General features: G+C 33.2%; 1 protein-coding gene and 1 long non-coding RNA gene across 3 annotated transcripts; both read left to right on the top strand.

The window, feature by feature from the left end:
- Nucleotides 1-887: 887 nt before the first annotated feature.
- On the top strand, nt 888-14,782 carry LOC105320157 (ran-binding protein 9). 2 transcript variants are annotated; one of them, XM_034481817.2, is made up of 13 exons: nt 888-1,120; nt 5,205-5,316; nt 8,197-8,249; nt 8,864-9,031; nt 9,156-9,178; nt 9,362-9,409; nt 9,937-10,038; nt 10,422-10,504; nt 10,741-10,853; nt 11,226-11,810; nt 13,237-13,388; nt 13,620-13,731; nt 14,603-14,782. In XM_034481817.2, the coding sequence occupies exons 1-13, from the start codon at nt 931-933 to the stop codon at nt 14,731-14,733; spliced, it is 1,872 nt and encodes a 623-aa protein (XP_034337708.2). In that variant the 5' UTR covers nt 888-930; the 3' UTR covers nt 14,734-14,782. The 2 variants fall into 2 exon arrangements, with proteins under 2 accessions (XP_034337708.2, XP_034337709.2); XM_034481818.2 differs by lacking the exon at nt 9,362-9,409 and having other exon boundaries at nt 889-1,120.
- A 2,459-nt stretch (nt 14,783-17,241) lies between these two features.
- Nucleotides 17,242-18,885, top strand: LOC109620821 (uncharacterized). The gene is made up of 3 exons (XR_010711490.1): nt 17,242-17,538; nt 18,231-18,386; nt 18,611-18,885. It is a non-coding gene; the product is annotated as an uncharacterized lncRNA (long non-coding RNA).
- The last annotated feature ends 482 nt before the right edge of the window (nt 18,886-19,367 follow it).

A 19,367-nucleotide genomic window follows, 5' to 3' on the forward strand; every position in this document is an offset into this window, starting at 1 on the left:
CTGAAGCGGTAGAGGGGCGTTTCACAACAGATAATCTGGACATTTTTCATATTAGTGGATGAACGTAGTTTGAGTACAAAGGTATTTATGATTATCGAAATATCAAGCAAAAAGTGGTGGAAGCAAATACTCGGGACAGAGCATAACATATCTACCCATTGCAACAATTCATTTCATATCAACAAGAATGGAGACGACAGAAAAAATTTAAAAAAAAATAGGAGACATCGTTAACTGGTTATATAATTATTTCTCAAAACAAGACGTATATATATTAAAATAGGGCCTAACAGAAATTTTTATTTATACCTATACACCTGTACACTAAGTATTTCTCCTGTATAGGCCTATATTTTTTCTCGATCGTTGCTTTCATACAAAAATAATGACTTTATGAATTAGGATTTTATTAAAATTACTGGATATTGTGCACTGATTAAAAATTTCGAATCTTGATAATCAAAATTTTAAGTAGTCATAATTAGACTCAAGAGGGTTATGTCACTCGAGATGTTGGCATGTTTAGGACCTTTAATTCCACGATAGACAGACGGTGATAAGATCTTGATGGGACTCGAAACAACAACGAAAAATCAATCTTTCTCTCATATGACCAATGATATAAACGATATAAACTGCTATATTGTATATGTGTTGTTGATTTCAATTTTGCATAAATTATAGTTTGTTTTTAAAAAAGCAAAATAAAATAAATGCTTACAAAATGAATGAGAAAATGCACGATAGATAAGATGAGGTCGAATTAAAAGGGTTGCGAATTAACCTAGATCCCCATAAACATATCGTAAATTTATGTGAAGTTCATTGCCATTGGACAATATTTTTTGCTTCATCGAATAGAAATGTACGTTTCAGGGTAGTGTTGACTGCTCAATATCTGCATACGGGCATTGGTGGAAGTAATAGAAAATGGCAGCGACAAGTGGATTTAGCTCCACTGAATCGCTAAATTCAAGTATTCAAGAAATTCCCGACCCCCTAAAACAACTTTATCCAGCTGTGAACGAAGAAGAAACCCCTCTTCCGAGAGCATGGAGTTCGAAAGATAAATACAACTTCATTGGATTAACTCAAAATAATCTGCGTGTGCATTACAAAGGTATTTTTTTATTTCGACATACGTAAACAATCCTAATTTATTCTGTTTCACCAAATAACTAGATTCTAGGATTAAAGTTTAACAAAGCCAAAGGTTAGTTCCACAAAGTGAACAAACTGGTGTCTATTTTTGTCTTATAAATATCTAGTTGTCAGGCGAGCTTCTTTGTTTTGGTTTATTTTTAGAACAGCAGTAATCGTAGAATCGCTGACCCATTAAACAGCTGATCTGATAGAAGCAAACAAACCTGGATCTGTTAACACTTGAAATGATATGCAACTTGTGGTCACCTATCATAATTTTGCTATGAGTGAAAAATCTGTGTCATGGAAGGAATATTTATTATGAATTTTTCACTGTTAACATATGTAAACAAGATATATGTAAAAAGATGCCAAGAAAAATAGAATTGCAGTTTTAAAGTGGTTAAATTTTTTATGCTATTCAGTAACAACCATGTATAGTATGAATGAAGTGAGGACTTGTTGTTTCGTACCAGCTGCACATGCACTTCAATGTAAACACTTGTCCGTGGGAAACTCTGCAATAAATCAAAAGAAGTGGATGATTGCTTTAATGTGTACAGACTAAATACAAGGTTTCTATATAGCTTTCAATTTTTTAAAATGCTGGTTGCCAATCCAAACACATGCCAAATTTTCTTAAAACATATATTAATTGTTTTGAAGTTAAATTTTAACTTCAGCCAGTAATAAATTGATGGTTCATATTAATGAAATTTTAAGTCTTAATAAAGGTCTATACTTGTTGTTGATAAAGAATGTGGGTTTTCAAGTTAAATTTGAACAAAACTCACATTAGTCGCAGAATTTTTTTAAGTTGGTAGATGTAATGGCTTGTGAATTTATTCATGAGCAGTCCTCAATGTACCATCAGTATATTATAACAAACATTTCACATTACATGTACTTTATTAATATTTTTAAAAATCATTTGTAGTAGAGAATCTTTTGAATAGCTGGACAAAAATATAATATTAAAAAAGTTATTATATGAAAATTTATAATAAACAAAATCCACACTCAATCATATATATTTTTCTTTGGAATCACTCGTAATATTTTTCTTTGGATTCTTCACTCAAACCAATTACTCTCACTTTTAAATGACAATGAACAATAAACTATTTGTCTACCTGCAATAATGTAGCCCTCTCTTATATATTTTTTTTCATCTGACATTTTCTGGACAGAAAAAGAATGAGAGATGGCAACATCAGTACAGCTATCTTTTGTCAGCCTTATAAACAGTATTGTTTGGTGTTTACTATAAATATATGTAAATGATTTACTTCATCCTGTGTTTCTATTATTTAAAGAAATCTCATCAGAAGTCACAACATTATTGTGAGTGTGTTCTGGTTTAACTTTGAGACCACACCCAACTAAATCTTGACCTAAATAGCATATAAATATATATATATATATATTGATAGATATGTTAACTGGAGCTTAAAATGGGTTGGTCTTGAACAATTTTCTTTGTAGGTGTGTTCAAAATCCTTGAAATTTTTCCTACTGTGAATTTGTATAGAATTAATGATTTGAAAAAAGTATGATTTTGTGTTAATGAAATTGAAGCAGGTGCTTTTTGTGAAAATGTAAACTTTGATTCATTACAACAAAGCTATGTTAGTACAATGGAAATTGCATAATGAAAATCTAAAGTAGGTTAACTTTCAATGAGTTTTTGAGATAAGGAGCAAACTAAGGATAAAGCTGTACAAGGAAGTCGGTAGTTCTATTTATTTACAATTCTAATTTTGACGTCCCTGAAATAAAACAAAATCTGAGTACAATACAAAGGTATTTGCCTTTATAACACTGCTAGTCTCGTATAAATTTCCCTTCTTTGCAAAACTATGAACTGGCCATGTTTATACACATACCAGTTTATTTTGTTACCAAGTAGGGAATTGAATCCAAAAAATGGAATTTATCGTTAGAGTGAGGCAGAAAAAGATTCAAAGACCTCTACCACAATCTTAAGGTAATGTCCTATTTCATTTTTTTTTTGCTGATTCATTGGTATGAACTAGATATATGTATTGGTTTAAGTTTAGGACACCATTGTTAAAGTTCAATTTCCCTGGGGGTCACTGGTGTTTACAACTATCCAAAGGTTTAAGTCATTGTGTGTGTAGTAAAAGTTCAGGATTTAAATAAAAATCAAGGTGAGAGCTGTACAGGTGTAAAGTGGGGGCTTCTTCCAAAATAAACATCCCTGGCTGCTTATGTCACACTTGTCAGTATGAGGCCCCTTCTCTATCACTCTCAAGTGCCTTTGACAGGATCGCCATATCTAGTCAGAAATTCATTAGGAGATGCATAATTACGTAGTGAGCACACATGCACCTGAAAGAGACACAAAGTATAGATGTAGGGCTTTCGTTCAAACATAGGTTTCATAAAGCTAATGATCTGTTTTAAAACATTACATTATACAGTAAATTATGGTATGCTATGGCATTGGTTGTGATATCAAGTCAATACAACAAATTCCTTAAGATGTCATTTCCCATCAAAAACCTTACGTTTTACTGCAGATTTATCTGGTGGTACATGTATACTCATTAAAACAGCTAGCTTTTAAATAGGCTTGTATTCTAAACAAAAGACTTAAAAGGAGACAACTGTAGTCTCATACAAATTTTGCTTAATTTCGTTTTTGAAGAATTTACAATTTTTACTCCAAACATCATACTACAGTTGGGCCTCATCAATCTGGACAACTTTAAAACTGAATTGTCCAAATATAAGAAAGAATTAGGAAAAATTAGTCTCCAATCTTAAAATATCTTAAATAATTGCTATCTGAAAATCAGAATCCATTAAAACTAATGTCTTGAAGGCAGGCATTAGATTATCAGCATTTGGATAGCTAAAGCTCTGCTGTAATAAGATTAAATCATAATTTAAAAAAAAAATTAGGGGGAAAATACAGGCAAGCACTAATGCCCTGCCTCGAAATTTCTTGTTACATGTAAATACAAGGAGTTTATACTGAATGAGTCGCACTATGAATTTGTTCATTGATGATTTGATCACAGGATGTTTATATTTCAGTGACACATAAGGTCATGTAATACCAAGTTACACGGAATTGAAGAAGATTTATGATAATTAACACCTACGTAGAGATACAGATTACAATGTACATCGCATGCTCAGATGTACCAAAATTTTAAATTTCATGACCCATGAGGTAAAGGTTCTGATTCCAGGGTGGGGCAGAAATGTCATACAGTGTTTATTTATATAACATTTAAAAAATCTTCTTTAATTCTGATGAAACTGAATAGAAGACTATTCTTTTTGTAAATCTTTGCTAAATATTACGTATATATGGTTGTCATGTTGGTAGTCAGAGTATGATAACATTCATGCATCCTTAGTTAGGAATAAATGAATGAATGGTGCAGCATCCATCTCTCTCTGTGTACATATTGTAATTGGGTTGATGTAACACTGTGTAGGGCTGCAGGGCAGTGTAATTGAAGAAATGAGTTCGCTAGGTACTTCCTGGTGAAGGGGAGGTTCAGTTTTCTTCCTTGAGTCATTCAACACAAACTAATTTTTAACTACCTCAAACATCTTTAGATCAAAAGCAAACTTTACAATTGATAGAGCATAAAAAAAAAATATATACTCATTTTTTTTTTACCCATTTGAGTAAGCATATAAAACTTTTATCTAAATCAATTATTAGATTCCACTGAATTTTTTTTTTTTTTTATTATTGAAAAGATTTAGGCGGAGTAGTTTTTAACTTGTATATCAAACCTAAATTAGGATAATAGGTACTTGAATTTTACACAAAGTTTATGTTTATTTCAGACGTATGATGAATTGAATGTGTGTATACTGAACGGGTTACAGTTTGTTCAACTATTTGACACACAGTTCACATATATATTTCAGAAGTATGATGAATTCTAAGTGCGCATATATTGTGCTACAATGTGTACAAGTATTTTTCACAAAGTTAACAATTATTTCAGGAATTTGAAGAATTTTAATTGTTACAAGTACCACATTTGACTCAAAGTTAACATTTATTTTAGGAGTGGGGAAGAACCACAAGGATGCAGCCAGTGTCCGGGCCTCCCACCCTATCCCCCCGTCCTGTGGCATCTACTATTTTGAAGTCAGAATCATCAGCAAGGGAAGAGACGGGTAAGTGGAGGGCAGAAAAGAGGGCTTGATGGTCGTGGCTATTTTTAGACTGAATTGATCTCCTTTAGAAAGAAGAGGTCTATATGAAAATATAGGAAAATACCCAAATTTGAATGATAAGATATATGGATTTTTTCTCTACCAAACAATAGTTATACAAATCATATCCTAAAATTTGAGGTAGATCTGATGGTTAATATGACCAACCAGCCTCCGTAAGAGGGGATCTACAAATCCTACAGTTGTACTTAGGTTTATGTAAACAGTGTGCAGCAAGAGCTATCCACAATGTACACATGATTTATATAGATGTTTTCACACAGTCTACTTAGAGAAGTATCTGGTCAAAAGGAGAGATGAATAACTGATCAGGGCCAGCCTGTAGAGAAGTGTCTGGGAGTCATGGTTTATTCATCTATTTGTGTGTAACAGACAGATATCACCGTCTAGGAGTGATAAGAAAAACAACCCATCAAGTACACACATACTGTGTACACACTCAGTACATACCAGTGTCATAGAGCCCATTGTACTCTAGCTGTTGTACAAAGGTGGCAGATGTGTGAGACCATTGCTATCTGACCAACCTATTACATTATACAATGTATATCCTGTGTACTGGTATATTCTGTATAACTGGCATATAATTTATATAATGTCATATAAGGATAGCCAGAGCTGTGTGTGCTCTATTTTTTGTGTTTACACTAGCTATTAAGAAATATATAAAAACCATCCTTCCAAGTATTACCTTTAATTTTTACAATTGAATGATTGGTTAGCAATCAGAGCATTGAGTTGCTTTTACGTACATTTTTAAGTATATTTAATTGGAGTTTTTTAACATTTAAAGAAGGATCGAAATGTTGCTGATAAGGAAATGCTCTTAATTTTTATGGGGTTTTGAAAGGGAAATTTTACAGAATATAACATGTATTGATCAAATTTCATGGTAGCTGATTAAATTATAAATACTGAAGAAGAAAAAACATCAGAGGATAAATATGCAGGTCTGTCAAAGCTTGTTATTATAACATTGTTCACCAGAAAAACATATTCAGTGAACTTGTACATATATATTTCAGTAGTGAGTGTTGGTAGTACAACATAATGATTTCCAGAATGTTGTGTGCTGTTTTATTGTGTGTTGGTGTTTTCATTCCTTCCAATGCTCAGTGTGGGGTTTGACAGTTCCAATCATGTCTTAGCTGGCACTGTATAGGATTCCTGCTCTCTGATGTCTGATGTACAGTTACTCTGATTGCACATCTCAATGGGATGTGTGCATCTGTTATGGCAGACTACAAAGTTGTGATACTGATGCTTACTGCCCCAAAGGAAAGCTAGATCCAACCTGACCCATTGGTGTTTTGTTGTAAGAGAGTCTAGCTATCATGAACAGGACTCCATCGCCAGGTATATGGTTTTAGACATTTTGTTTTTTGTTTTCGGTTGGTTCAAGGTCATCATTTTAAAAATGTATCACAAGGTTGCCAGCATACTTTTACACGAGTGTTGCTATATTTACCTCTCCTTGAGAGACTGGAAGACTCGGGAATGTTCATCTGTTTCATTCACACTATCTGGCAAACTCAAAAAAAGAATAAAGAGGAAAAGAGAGTTCTGAGCAGGATATTGTTATATGCCTGTTGAGTGTTTATTGACAATGCTGTGTAATTAGGCAGATAGGGCAGTAAGTAAACAGGCGATGTTCACTGTGGATGTAGGTCAATAGGACCAGGCATTGAACCATGGTGTAACCACTGCCTGGTCATGTGATCAGGTGTCAGTGGCTCCCCACCACAGGTCACTTGTATGGGATATCCCCTCTGTAAGGGCGCAGAGGGATGGACTTTGTTTACACAGACATGTAACAGCAAGATTGTTATCTTGTCACAATCAATTATGAAGAATAGAAATGTATTTGTTACTAATCAGTCTGGAAAATGTGGCAAAGAGCATACAAATTGTGAAAAATCAATGCTGAAGGGACAGATAATCAACGCTATGTTCAGTGAGGTAGAGGGAATTCAATGATAAAGCAGGTCACATACATTTGAACAAGCGCATTAAATGCAGAGTAAGGCTGTTTATTAGATTACTGCTACAATAACACCACATAAAAAGATCACTGATGAAAATAAATTTAAAATGCCAAAGGAGCAAATCATATGAAAATTTTATGAATAATTATGATTCATGGTAATCTCTCTCTCTCTCTCTCTCTCTCTCTCTCTCTCTCTCTCATTTTTGTTCATGTGCCATTTTATTTTATAAGTACACTTTCTTGACTTCCAATAAACACCTGATGTGCACTGAAAATCATGAGATATTGTGATTCATACTTTACTGAATCCTTTTACCACCCATTTTGAACATTTTGTAAGCGTGAAAGCACAACAATTTCTCCTTGTTATTCTATATTCATGATTATAAGTTCAAGTATGAGGTTTTCCGTATGAAAATTTTTACAATTCATTTCATATTTTTTGAAATTTAAAATACTTACTGGATAATTTGTTAAACTGAGTGGTTCACCTCTATTAGTTTATATTTCATTAAGTATACTCATTAAATTCAAATTGTACTGGAATTACATGTATAGGATTTACATATGGTACCGGTACATACAGAAATTTTCCATACTTAAATGCCAACTTTTGTATGTTTTGTCTTTTTTTTTACCTTTAATTTGAAACCCAGGGCTTGAAAGTTTGACCTAGCTATTATTAATACCATTAATTACTGTTTCCAACAATGACATGTACTTTTTCAACAATACAGTTTAACAGCCTGTACGTTTCAGTGTCTGTAAGTATAGCTGTCAATGAATAACATTGTTGTGGTAATGTTAATGATTAGTTTTGCTCTTTCCTTCAGCTATATGGGCATTGGTCTGTCAGCACAGGGAGTTAACATGAATCGATTACCAGGTAAGGGAAAAACAACAAATCATAGCTCCACGTAGAGATAACACTTAACCTTCAGTCTGTACACACTGCAGTATAAAGTGGTAAATAAAGAACCCATGTGGTCAGTTACATTGATATGTAGTTTACTAGGTTTCAGTTTAATGTAGCTTTTTTACATCAAATGTCTGTAGCAGTGTTATGATAACACAATATTTACATTTTCTAATGCCTTTGTCTTTGATAACATTAGGAATCAATATTGTAATGTATAGTCCAATACATTTCATCAATCTATTTTAATATTTAATCGTACAATTGCTGAAAATTATATAAATATAAGTAATAAGGAATCATTATTTGAATATTATGAGGTGATCAAATACTGTCAGGCGTGATCAAATCTATCATGAAGCCCTTCAGGCTTTATTGGATTTGATCACTCTGATTGTATTTGATCACCTCATAATACTTAAAAGATGATTCCTTAATCATTAATTAATGAAGGTATTGAAACGTACTCTTGTATTATATACCATACATTTGCTGATAAGGTTTTGAGCCAATATATTTTCCTATGTTGCTCATTACAGTGAAACTAAGTGTTTGAAAGGTACATAAAGTTGTTGATGTTGTAGGTTGGGACAAACAATCCTATGGTTACCATGGTGATGATGGCCATTCTTTCTGTTCCTCGGGAACTGGTCAGCCATACGGACCAACATTTACAACTGGTGATGTGATTGGCTGCTGTGTGAACCTCATAGACAACTCCTGTTTTTACACAAAAAATGGAATTAATTTAGGTAGGTTGACTTGAGATAAGGATATTTTGTTTTTATGAAGGAACATTCATTAATAAAACTCCTCTCTGAGGTTGACTAGGTGGTTATTTATTATTATTGACTTTATCTGTTTTTTCTTTTTCAGGCCTCGCATTTACAGACCTGCCGGTAATGTATATTACTCAATCAATAAATGTTATTAGTACTGATGCTTTTGAAGTTGTTTAAGTAATTCATGCATTATTAATTTCATATCTAAACTCTCTGTTTGAAAAAGAAGATAATGTTTACAAGTTAAATAATAGTGAAACATCATCTCTCATTTAGTCTGAAATATTTATTGTTGATCAGCAAAAAATCACAGGAAAGGAAATCATTAGGCCAAGTACTAAGAATAAGGTAAATTGTCAATGCATGACATCATTAGTTTTAAATTGTTTATAGCTTAAATTTAAAAGGCACATCGACATCACTTCAATCAATTGTTTAATAGAAACCATGAAATATTGAAGTTTCCTTACATGAACTTTTAGAAAATTAAAAATTTTCATTTCTATGTAAATGGGTCAAGGGGTAATATTTTTAAGACATTATGTTTTTGATGGTTGCATTATTATAAACATGAAAAAAGTGTTATATTTATGATTCTGTATGATTTGACTATCTCAATCATAAATATAAGTAGTAAGTAAAGTTCACCAAGCACCAAGATTTGAGCTTGGTTGGTACATGCTCGATTTTCTAAGAAGCCCTTTGGGTTGCACAGGGTTTGAAAACTTGAGCAAACAAGTTCATATTTGGTTTAGATTTGAATTACAGCATCAGCAAATGCAGACTGAGTTGACTAAATATAAAAAAAACTTGACTTGTATGATTGCAGAGTGCCAACATCTGTGTAATATACATGTGTGTCATTGTCATTGCAGTCAAATTTGTACCCCACAGTAGGACTTCAGACCCCAGGGGAAGTGGTGGAGGCCAACTTTGGTCAGACTCCGTTTGTCTTTGACATAGAGGATTACATGAAGGTATTTGTTATAAGATAATGAGTGCTAGAGTAAACTTGTTGAATTATTTTAAGTAAATGAGTCATTTGTTGTAAATTTCATCATTTCAGAGTTCAAAGGTTCAGTATGATGAACAAGTTTTGCTCTGTCAACTGTTTAAAATGTCATTTTTTATAGTAAAGAATTTTCAGCTAATTTTAATGTAAACGGGTGTAAAAGCTGGTAATGATTGCTAGTTGCAAGGGCAAGTCAACAACAATAACTTAGTTAAGAAACCAACTACTTGTTCAAAAGAAAGGAATATCCCTGTTGTTATCACAATGTTTTAAAACAGTCATTTTTGAATGTTGAAATTTTGTTTCACACCAGATACCAGTATGCATATATATCATTCATGTTTACAGGAGTGGCACATGAAGACCAAACTGACGATAGAGAGGTTCCCTGTCAGTGACAAGAAGGGGGAGTGGCAGACTGCACTACAACAGTAGGATTCAAATTACCCACCATTTATCTGTATTTCTCTGTCTTCATAAAAGTTTTATTTCAATTGATGAGCTTATTCATAATCTCTTAACACTTTCAGTAAATTATGATTACCGGTAATTGTAATGTGCCTACATCATTGAATTTTCAACAACAAAAAATGAAGTTATGACATCAAATTTAGTTGTTTGCCTATATCTTGTTGTTTAGATTGTACTGAGTTGTTTCTGTTTGTAGGATTGTATCTACGTATCTGGTGCACCACGGTTATTGTGGCACAGCAGAGGCATTCTCCCGGTCTACAGGACAGTCTATAGAGGAGGATATGTCCTCCATCAAACACAGACAAAGTAAGCAACACAGCTAACAGTTTGTTGTACGTGTATGTATTGAGTGTGTGGGCTGTTTATAAAAGAGTTTTATAAACTGTAAACTAACTAAACAATTTGCCTACTTTATTTCGCAATTTACCTGAGATGAACTGGTTCACGGTGACTAATTATCGGACCAAGCCTTATCCACACTTCTTTTTTAATTACAACTACCGGTAAATAAAAAATATTTATTTGCAGTGAGAAATATTCATGACAATGAAGCTCTCGCAAACCTCATGAAAACTTCTTTTGCAAGCAAATAAAGAAAAGTTCTGTATTCAGTATTGGAGGGAAAAATTCATGAAATGTTTTTAAGACAATAAACTTCATGAACGGATTTTATTTTAGGAATACAGAAGCTAGTATTAGCAGGACGCATGGGTGAAGCAATAGAGACCACACAACAGCTTTATCCAGGATTACTAGAGAGAAACCTTAACCTGTTGTTTATGCTCAAATGTAGACAGTTCATAGAGATGGTGAATGGGACTGACACAGAGGTCCGAGGTCCAGCTATTCGCAGCCCAAAGTCACGGCACGGGAGCGGATCTAACCGTTCCAGTCCCAACATGAGCCCTGTCCACCACACAAATTCAAATTCACAGAAAAACACTCCAATAGGATCTCGTGGCAATAGTCCTAACCGACCTATAGGTGTTAAAGGTCATAGTTCAGGTTCATCTTCACTAACAAGTCAAAACTTACAGGTGTCACAAACAAACAACCAGAGTGTTGGTGATTTAAAGACTATATCAGAGGAGCATATGAATCACGCGAATATAGCAATGAACGGTTCCGGGTGTCACATGATTCAGGACGATGATGTAGAAATGATGGACGGACTTGTTACAGAGACTAAAACATTCACAAATGGAAACTCAGAAGGGACGTACATGAACGGGAATAATCACACATGTAAATCAGAAGAGATGGGTAGGTGTTTCACACTTAGAGTACTTACTTTGAAACATGCATGAACATGTATGTTGTGAAGTGCTAGGGAATAACATTTTTTTTTATTTTACATGCATTTAATTTGTATTAAGGTTGCTCACAACACCTTGAAATAGTTTCTCAGATCAGCAGAAAATTATGTTAGAAAGCCTGATGATAGGAAGTATATAAGTCAAATGTTTGAAAAATATGCAGTTTAGGATAAAAAAAAATTGATTTTAACGGTAATTCATTTAACGAGGCCGAGGACAGAACAAGTACGCACGCTTTCGCGCAGCGTTTCATTTGTATTGTGATGTCATCTTTTTGCTTGGTTGACGCCATGGCGTGATAGTTTCAACTACAGATATTCAGCGAAATTTGTTGAAAATTGCTCGTTTGATGCGTAAAATTGATATTATATAGTGGAATAAACATAATTGTCTCGAAGAATAAGCTATATTTGGGCTCGGGTCAAAAACGTGAAAAGGGTTCCGCATGCCTAGCCCTCTGTCACATTTTCTTAACCCGCCTAAATATAGCTTAATTCATATATTTCAAGACAGTAACCACGTATTTTATATTTATGACCCTTAATATGTGATGTTATATATTAATTATTACTTAAATATGTCTGAATGTTTTTAAAATACTATAAAGATCACCATTTTCGCCTTTGTCAAATAAAAAATAGCCATCATCTGACAAATCTGGGAAATTGGGCATACAAAAAACAACTTTAATAAGACCCCTGGAACACACCAGGAGGTAAAAGGGTTTTTTTATTCGAACATTTGATGCCTTTTAGCAATAACTTTAATATGTAGAACAGAAAAAGAAACCTCTAGGGCAGAAGTTGTAAATAATGTGCAAAATTGATAAATTTCAAACAAAATCCCATAGGGTCCTATGTTAATAATTAACAAACTTTGAGATGACCGCTTAAACAAACGGTGTGGTAAATGTCTTATTTTTTTTTATCTTAAAATAATAATTATATCAGTAGAAATTCATGCAAAAAAATTCATTTCAAAAATCTAGGGCAGAAAAAATTAGACCCGGCCTCGTTAATATGAACAAAAGGCCCAGGCAGTTTGAGCTCACGATCTGCGGTTCACAAGCCCAATACTTGAACCTATGCTATGTTGATACATAATCAAATCGATTGATACATTTTGTTTTGTACAAACAATTTAACAATACTTTTATTTCAATGAAGCAACTATCTAAAATAAATCAATCAAGTTTTAACCTTTTCAAAAGAAAAATGTCCAAATTTTAAATAAGTGTTCTCTTAGAGAATTTTCCACATACTATGCATCTTTACTTCTCCTTTCCATGAAAGTCAAATAATTTTCATAGTGATAGATTTGAAAAAAGATTTTGTTTACGGTACTAAAATGTAAAAGTTGTGCTCTTGACACAGATGTGGACACCCCCTCAGGTAAACGGCAGCTATGTGGAGGATCTCAGGCAGCCATAGAGAAAATGTTGCTGTTTGGGAGAGACCTTCAGTCAATGAGCCAGAGGCTAAAACGGGAGTACGGCAAAAGCGAGAGCAACAATAAATCTTTACAAGTAGGTATCTTCTGTAACAGCATGTGACTCATTTTTCATGACATATTAAAATATGCATTGTACAGAGTATTTTTCTTTACAGATAATAATAATGTACTAGGAGTTAAGGAACGCTATGAAATGTACAAGATATTAAAACATATGTTTTTAGAGAAACTATACTATGCTGTTTTCATTTTCTGAAATTATTGCATGTTTTATAGAACTGAATAACATACTCTCTCTCTGTAGAATGCCTTCAGTTTGTTGGCATACTCTGATCCCTGGAACAGCCCAGTAGGGTACCAGTTAGACCCGGTGCAACGAGAACCAGTCTGTGCTGCCTTAAACAGTGCTATATTAGGTATACATCTTATGATCTTTCTCTTCATTTATTATTTGTTGCTACCTTTTGTAGATTCATGTCTTTGAAACTTAATAATTCAATGCAGGCTCTCTAAGTTATTATTTTAAGGTTTAAAAAACATCAGTGGAAAAATGTAGTATGTGTAACATAATTATATGGACACACATTGTCAAGTTTTACTCTAAGATTCTTTATTGGTAATAACTAATATTACATGTGGTAGAAAAAATAACTGAATTCATAGTTAGTGTTACAATTTTGCTCAAAATATTTCCAAGGAGTTATGCCCCTTTTAGTTATGCATACTATAAAGCATTGTCAAGGAATTTGTCAGGATAGGATATGAAAATTTGTTAATATTTTCCTCATTTCTGCAATTTTGCTGGTTAATACAATGTATTTATGTTTATATTTCTGATCACATATTTAGTGTAAAAATACTCTGTGGATAAATTTGCAAGTTAAGAGATTTGGAAAATATATCTGCTAATAATTTTTAGATGAGTAGTTCAATGTGTAGTTTTGTGCTCTTATGCAATCTTTATTGGTGAACAATATGTTTTGTTTTTACAATAATGAAATATTATAAATTACTAAAATATTATTACTAAATCACTTAATACCATATACTGAATTGTCAAGACAAGTAGATGATCCCTATTTTATCTGCTGGTTAAAAGTCACACATTTATTGCTTTTTATCCAAACATAATTTCCCATTTACATGTACTTAACAGAAACAAATGCATTTGATATGAGTATTGGATAAATCCCTCATATGAGTCATAATTCTAAAACATACTGTATGAAAGCCAATATTTAAGCATACTTTACTAAAGATAACTTTAACATCCATGTTGTGTTTCAGAATCCCAGGGTCTCCCTAAGCAGCCTCCACTAGAACTGGTGATAGCTCAGTCTACCGAGTGTATGAAGCTAATGTCCAAGGCCAAGATCGGCTCCTGTGCATTTGCCAACCTCAATGACTACCTCCATTGACAACGGAGAGAAAGTATCGGTGCCTGACAAGTCCTAGAGAACCCAGAAGTTGTGTACACAAAAAACATCCTGTGTGTCAGATGAAAACGTACATGATATGCAATTCTTCTCAAGTTAATCATAGCCGGTTCATTTTATGCATTTGTATAGATGTAATAAGACAACATCATATTTGTTACAAAGTGAAGATGTTTTCATGAACCGATCCAGTGGATTTTCATTCAGATTTTATTGTGTACATGATCTTGTAATGAACAGGATTTTATGAGTCATAGTGTTGTGTGTGTTACAAGATTGTTTTCATCTTTGCTCAGAACATGTAGTAGCTCTTGAATTGCCTAGCCACCTAGAAATTAAAACAGCTAGAATTGACATTTTCACAACCCTTTTTGACTTGTATTGTGTGTTCTGTCTCTAGAACAAAAGACCAAGATAACTCCTTTGGGTGTATATTAAGTTGAAAGCACAACTTTTGTTGTGTTTTCTGCTATAAGAAATGAATTATCAGTCAAGCTGTAATATGATAAGATTGTCCTCCTTTGTTGCAATGCTACGTCTCTTTGATTTTAGTCAGGTGATTTGATCTCGTCCACATGCGTTCTGCGGAATGGATCTTTGAATTGATATTAGCATCAAAACAATAAGTGTTGGTTGCCACTTTTGAGACTGGGATATGATATGGAGAGTAAATTACATAATGACAGGATGTCATTCTGATATGTACATAGTATGTTTATCCACATGTAAATGTGCACAAAGTGTACATGGAGACCTCATAGATTGGCTTTCATTAAATGGTGAATGGTTTTATAATGTATTGCATAATTTACTGTTGTGATCCAAGGAGGTGATTGATTGATTGATCGATTGATCGATCGATATTGGAGACTTAAAGTTATTGATAGATATGGATATTTATTGTTATCAAGACATCCGAGGTATGACATTTCGAAGGAGTATTGCTATTCAGTCTATTTAAAGATACATTTATTTATTAAGATGAGAGGATTACTTCATATGCAAGTTTAATACTAAGAGCAAATGTTTTTTATTATACCAAACAGCAGTGAAACTATATCTAATGTGTGTGATATTTCAAAGACATTAAAGATTGTACATTTAAACTCTTTGTTTATTCTTGGTTCACATGCAATCCTTAGAACAAGAGTATAGCCATATTCAAAGTGTATTAACTGTACAGAATCATACCAGCTGTGAGTCGGTCAGCTTTGAGGGGTTTTTGGTCAAATTATACATATTAAATGTCAAGGTTGTCTGGAGATCAGAAACATCGACATTGTGAAGATGTACCTGAGAAAGCTTCAGTTTATTTGTAGATTCAGATTTATCGAAATCTTGATTCCTATGGGTAATGTGGAGCTAAAATGGGGGTGGGAGTTTAACATAGAATAAATAGAGAAAAAATTTTAACAGGATAATATGTGGAGAAAAATAACATCAATTCTATTAAATTATCAAGAAGATTTGTATTTGATATCATGAAGTTGATATGATCATTGTTAAGGCCGTTGTTGCTCAGGTTAGTGATGGAGTCCCTGGCCTCTTGCTTACCAGTTTTTTCACAATAGTTGGCTTGAAAAGTTATTTAAAACTCGCATAAACCCTAAAGTTATAAAGTTGAACTAAAAGTGAAAAGGAAAGGCAAGATCAGATAAGTATGACAAGTTGAATTACTCCCCAAAATAAGTTTTTCTGTGCAAATTGAGGTACCTGCAAAAGTGGGATATTATTGAGGTGTCCTGAATAAACCAAAAACAGAGCACGCAGCTCAATGCTACATGTACTACTAAAAGATATTTTGTATGAACTCTTAAAAATAAAATAAGTTTGATAGATTCTTTGGAACTGAACTGAGTGCATAATTAGGAATAGTAAAGTTAATTAAATTAATACAAAAGGCCAAGGTTCAAAAGTTATGCCAAAGTTCAACAGCTATCACCGCTGAATATCTTGAATAGTACGCAACCGATCGTGAGTAATGGTAAAGTCACAGTCAAAAGAAACAGTTTCTTGAAACTGAACTGTATTAATGAAGTTCAGTGGCTCTCAACAAGGGATATGGAATTGAAGGTCATTTAAAGAGTCAAGGTCGCAAAGTTGGAAAAAAGTTGTGCTCTCATCAATAAGTAAATGTATTTTTCGTTTAAAAGAAATGTTTACCCCACTTAAACATCGACATCGGAGATAAAAGAAATACTAGTATATCTAAAATATTATTTTTAAGTAGTAATTCCTTAACCGTAATAAAAATGTGAAAAATTCAATGCCCAAAGGATGAAGGAAGTAGATCTAGTTAAAATGCGATAATGGTGTGTATATACCAAAAACTATGTTTTGACCCTTAGGTATGTTATTAAGTTCACACCGTTTGCCTAAAAATCAAGACATAAGATGTCCTTTTTATCACGATACTGATCTCAAATCTCGTAAAAAGGGGGGACATTTATAGGTTTTCCTGGCCAATATGTCTTTTTTGTCTGCATTCTTTCTCATTTGATCGCTTTATTAGGTCGGCCATACCAAACAACCGTGCATCATTAATGAGCTGTATTGTTGTTTATGGTACCAGAACTAAAGTACAACCCAAAAGTAGACCATCTGTAAACAGTGGCCTAATGTTGATACTAGATTGCACCATTTGTCAGCGAGAACAGTGCACTTTGTGCATCATGGATCAAACACAGTGAGGGTAAAGGAGTTTAAGGGAGTTCAAAAGTTAGAATTGCTCATTGTTTCTCTAGTACAGCATTTGCTATGAACGGAGTTCGTGTTACCAAACTGCAGGTTGGTACTCTTATATAATAGAATCATATCTTAAGATCAGCATCTTTTTTAAGTTTCTTAACTAATTGATTGGTAAAATTTCGTTGATCTGTTATCGATGAAACCAAAAAATGGACGTGACTATTTTTAGAATTTCATTAATTTCTAGAAGATAAGGTATGTATAAGGAAAATATTCAAAAAGGAATTTAAAAAAAATTTAAAATTGTAAAAGGATTTTTCTTTACTTATTTATAACATACTACTTAAAAACCATTTATAACATTTTGAAGTAGATCTGGAGGTTACTTTGAAATAGAAATGGCGATAAAACATTTGGGTTAACTTTTTTTCTTCCTTATAAAAATTTTACGAGAAAATTATGAAGATACAACCAGCCAAAAGATGATCTGCTCTGTATATAACGTATAAACTCAAATCACATGTGAATGATACTAAAAATGTCATAAATGTCCTTCTTTGCACGATGAACATAAAATTATATGGAGCATTGTAGTGAAAATCAAAATTCATGAAAATGTTGAAATATATTGGGTATTTTAATCAGGAAAAAAACCAATTGGAATTGTTTAAACTGGGAGGGTATTTTTTAACTAACTTAAAGCTCTTCTTGGTAACGTTGGTGAATTAGTCTTCATAGTAAAGTATTATCAATGTTACATTTCGTGTACACGTGTCTTTATTTATGGATAGCTTCTGAGACTGTACCTACTATTGCTATTTGTGGGCGTGGTCTCCGGGCAGTCGTGTGAGTACCTTCCTTTTGTTGATGGTTGTTCCCACTCTCCAAACTTCATCAAGAAGTTCATGGCAAAAGCGTGTTTTCGTCACGATCTTTGTTATGGATGTGTAAGTAAATATTATCTTTTATAAAGTCATATTACTTTCAACATCTATTAACAACATGCACTGTAAATTTAAGTAAAAAGTCACGTGTCTCATTCTCTCCTTCTTGAACTTGTTTTATACAAGTAAATTTATATATAGTATATGAATCCCTTGATTTATTTTATGGAAAATAGAATTTATCAACTTTCAATTCTTCTTAGCTTTCAATTGATTTTCTATTGCAGGGAATCAAGTTTGGATTTTCGCGATCTTTTTGTGACGATACTTTTCACTTAGACACCATTAGCATTTGTGATTTTAAAGCTCCCTTGTTCAACTCTCTTTGCAAATCCCTCGCCAGTTTTATGTCCTTTAGTGTCCGTTTGCTGGGGGAGAAAAGATACAAATGGGTTTATCCTGAGCCGTGGTGCGATTTACCGGAAGTTAGGCACTGTTTGCCCCCATTCCCACTTAAGATGGATTAAACACTTATATTATACAATTTCCTTCTGTGTTTTCTTTGATGTGTGATTAATTAAGACAAAGATGGTTTAGTTCTATATGGGGTACGATTCTGGTTTAGATCTCCTACAGACGATGACTGAGTACATGACTGAATAAGTTTGATGACGTTCTTTGGATTTTGTCAAGTGCCAGCTGGAAGTCCTTAATTATAATGCTATTGGGAGGGGGATGCATGAAAACTGGATTTGATAATATTGTAATTCATAGAATTTTACGATGTTCTGTTAATAAATATACCAAGTTAACAAACAATTATACATGGTACGATTTTCCATCAGATTTTCTCATCGAATTCGCTTTCGTACCGTGTGACCACCGACGTCATCATTATTTAAGGAATTCCATTCCATATTGTATTGAAAGCGCGACGTTTCAATACATAAGACAAGAATTTACAAGAACACTCAATAAAATTTTAAATTAAATATATATTCAAATAAAGAACAACAGATATTAAAATGCAAATGCGACTCTGTA

The sequence above is a fragment of the Magallana gigas genome, chromosome 3 (assembly GCF_963853765.1).
Source record: "Magallana gigas chromosome 3, xbMagGiga1.1, whole genome shotgun sequence".
Taxonomy (NCBI): Eukaryota; Metazoa; Mollusca; class Bivalvia; order Ostreida; family Ostreidae; genus Magallana; species Magallana gigas.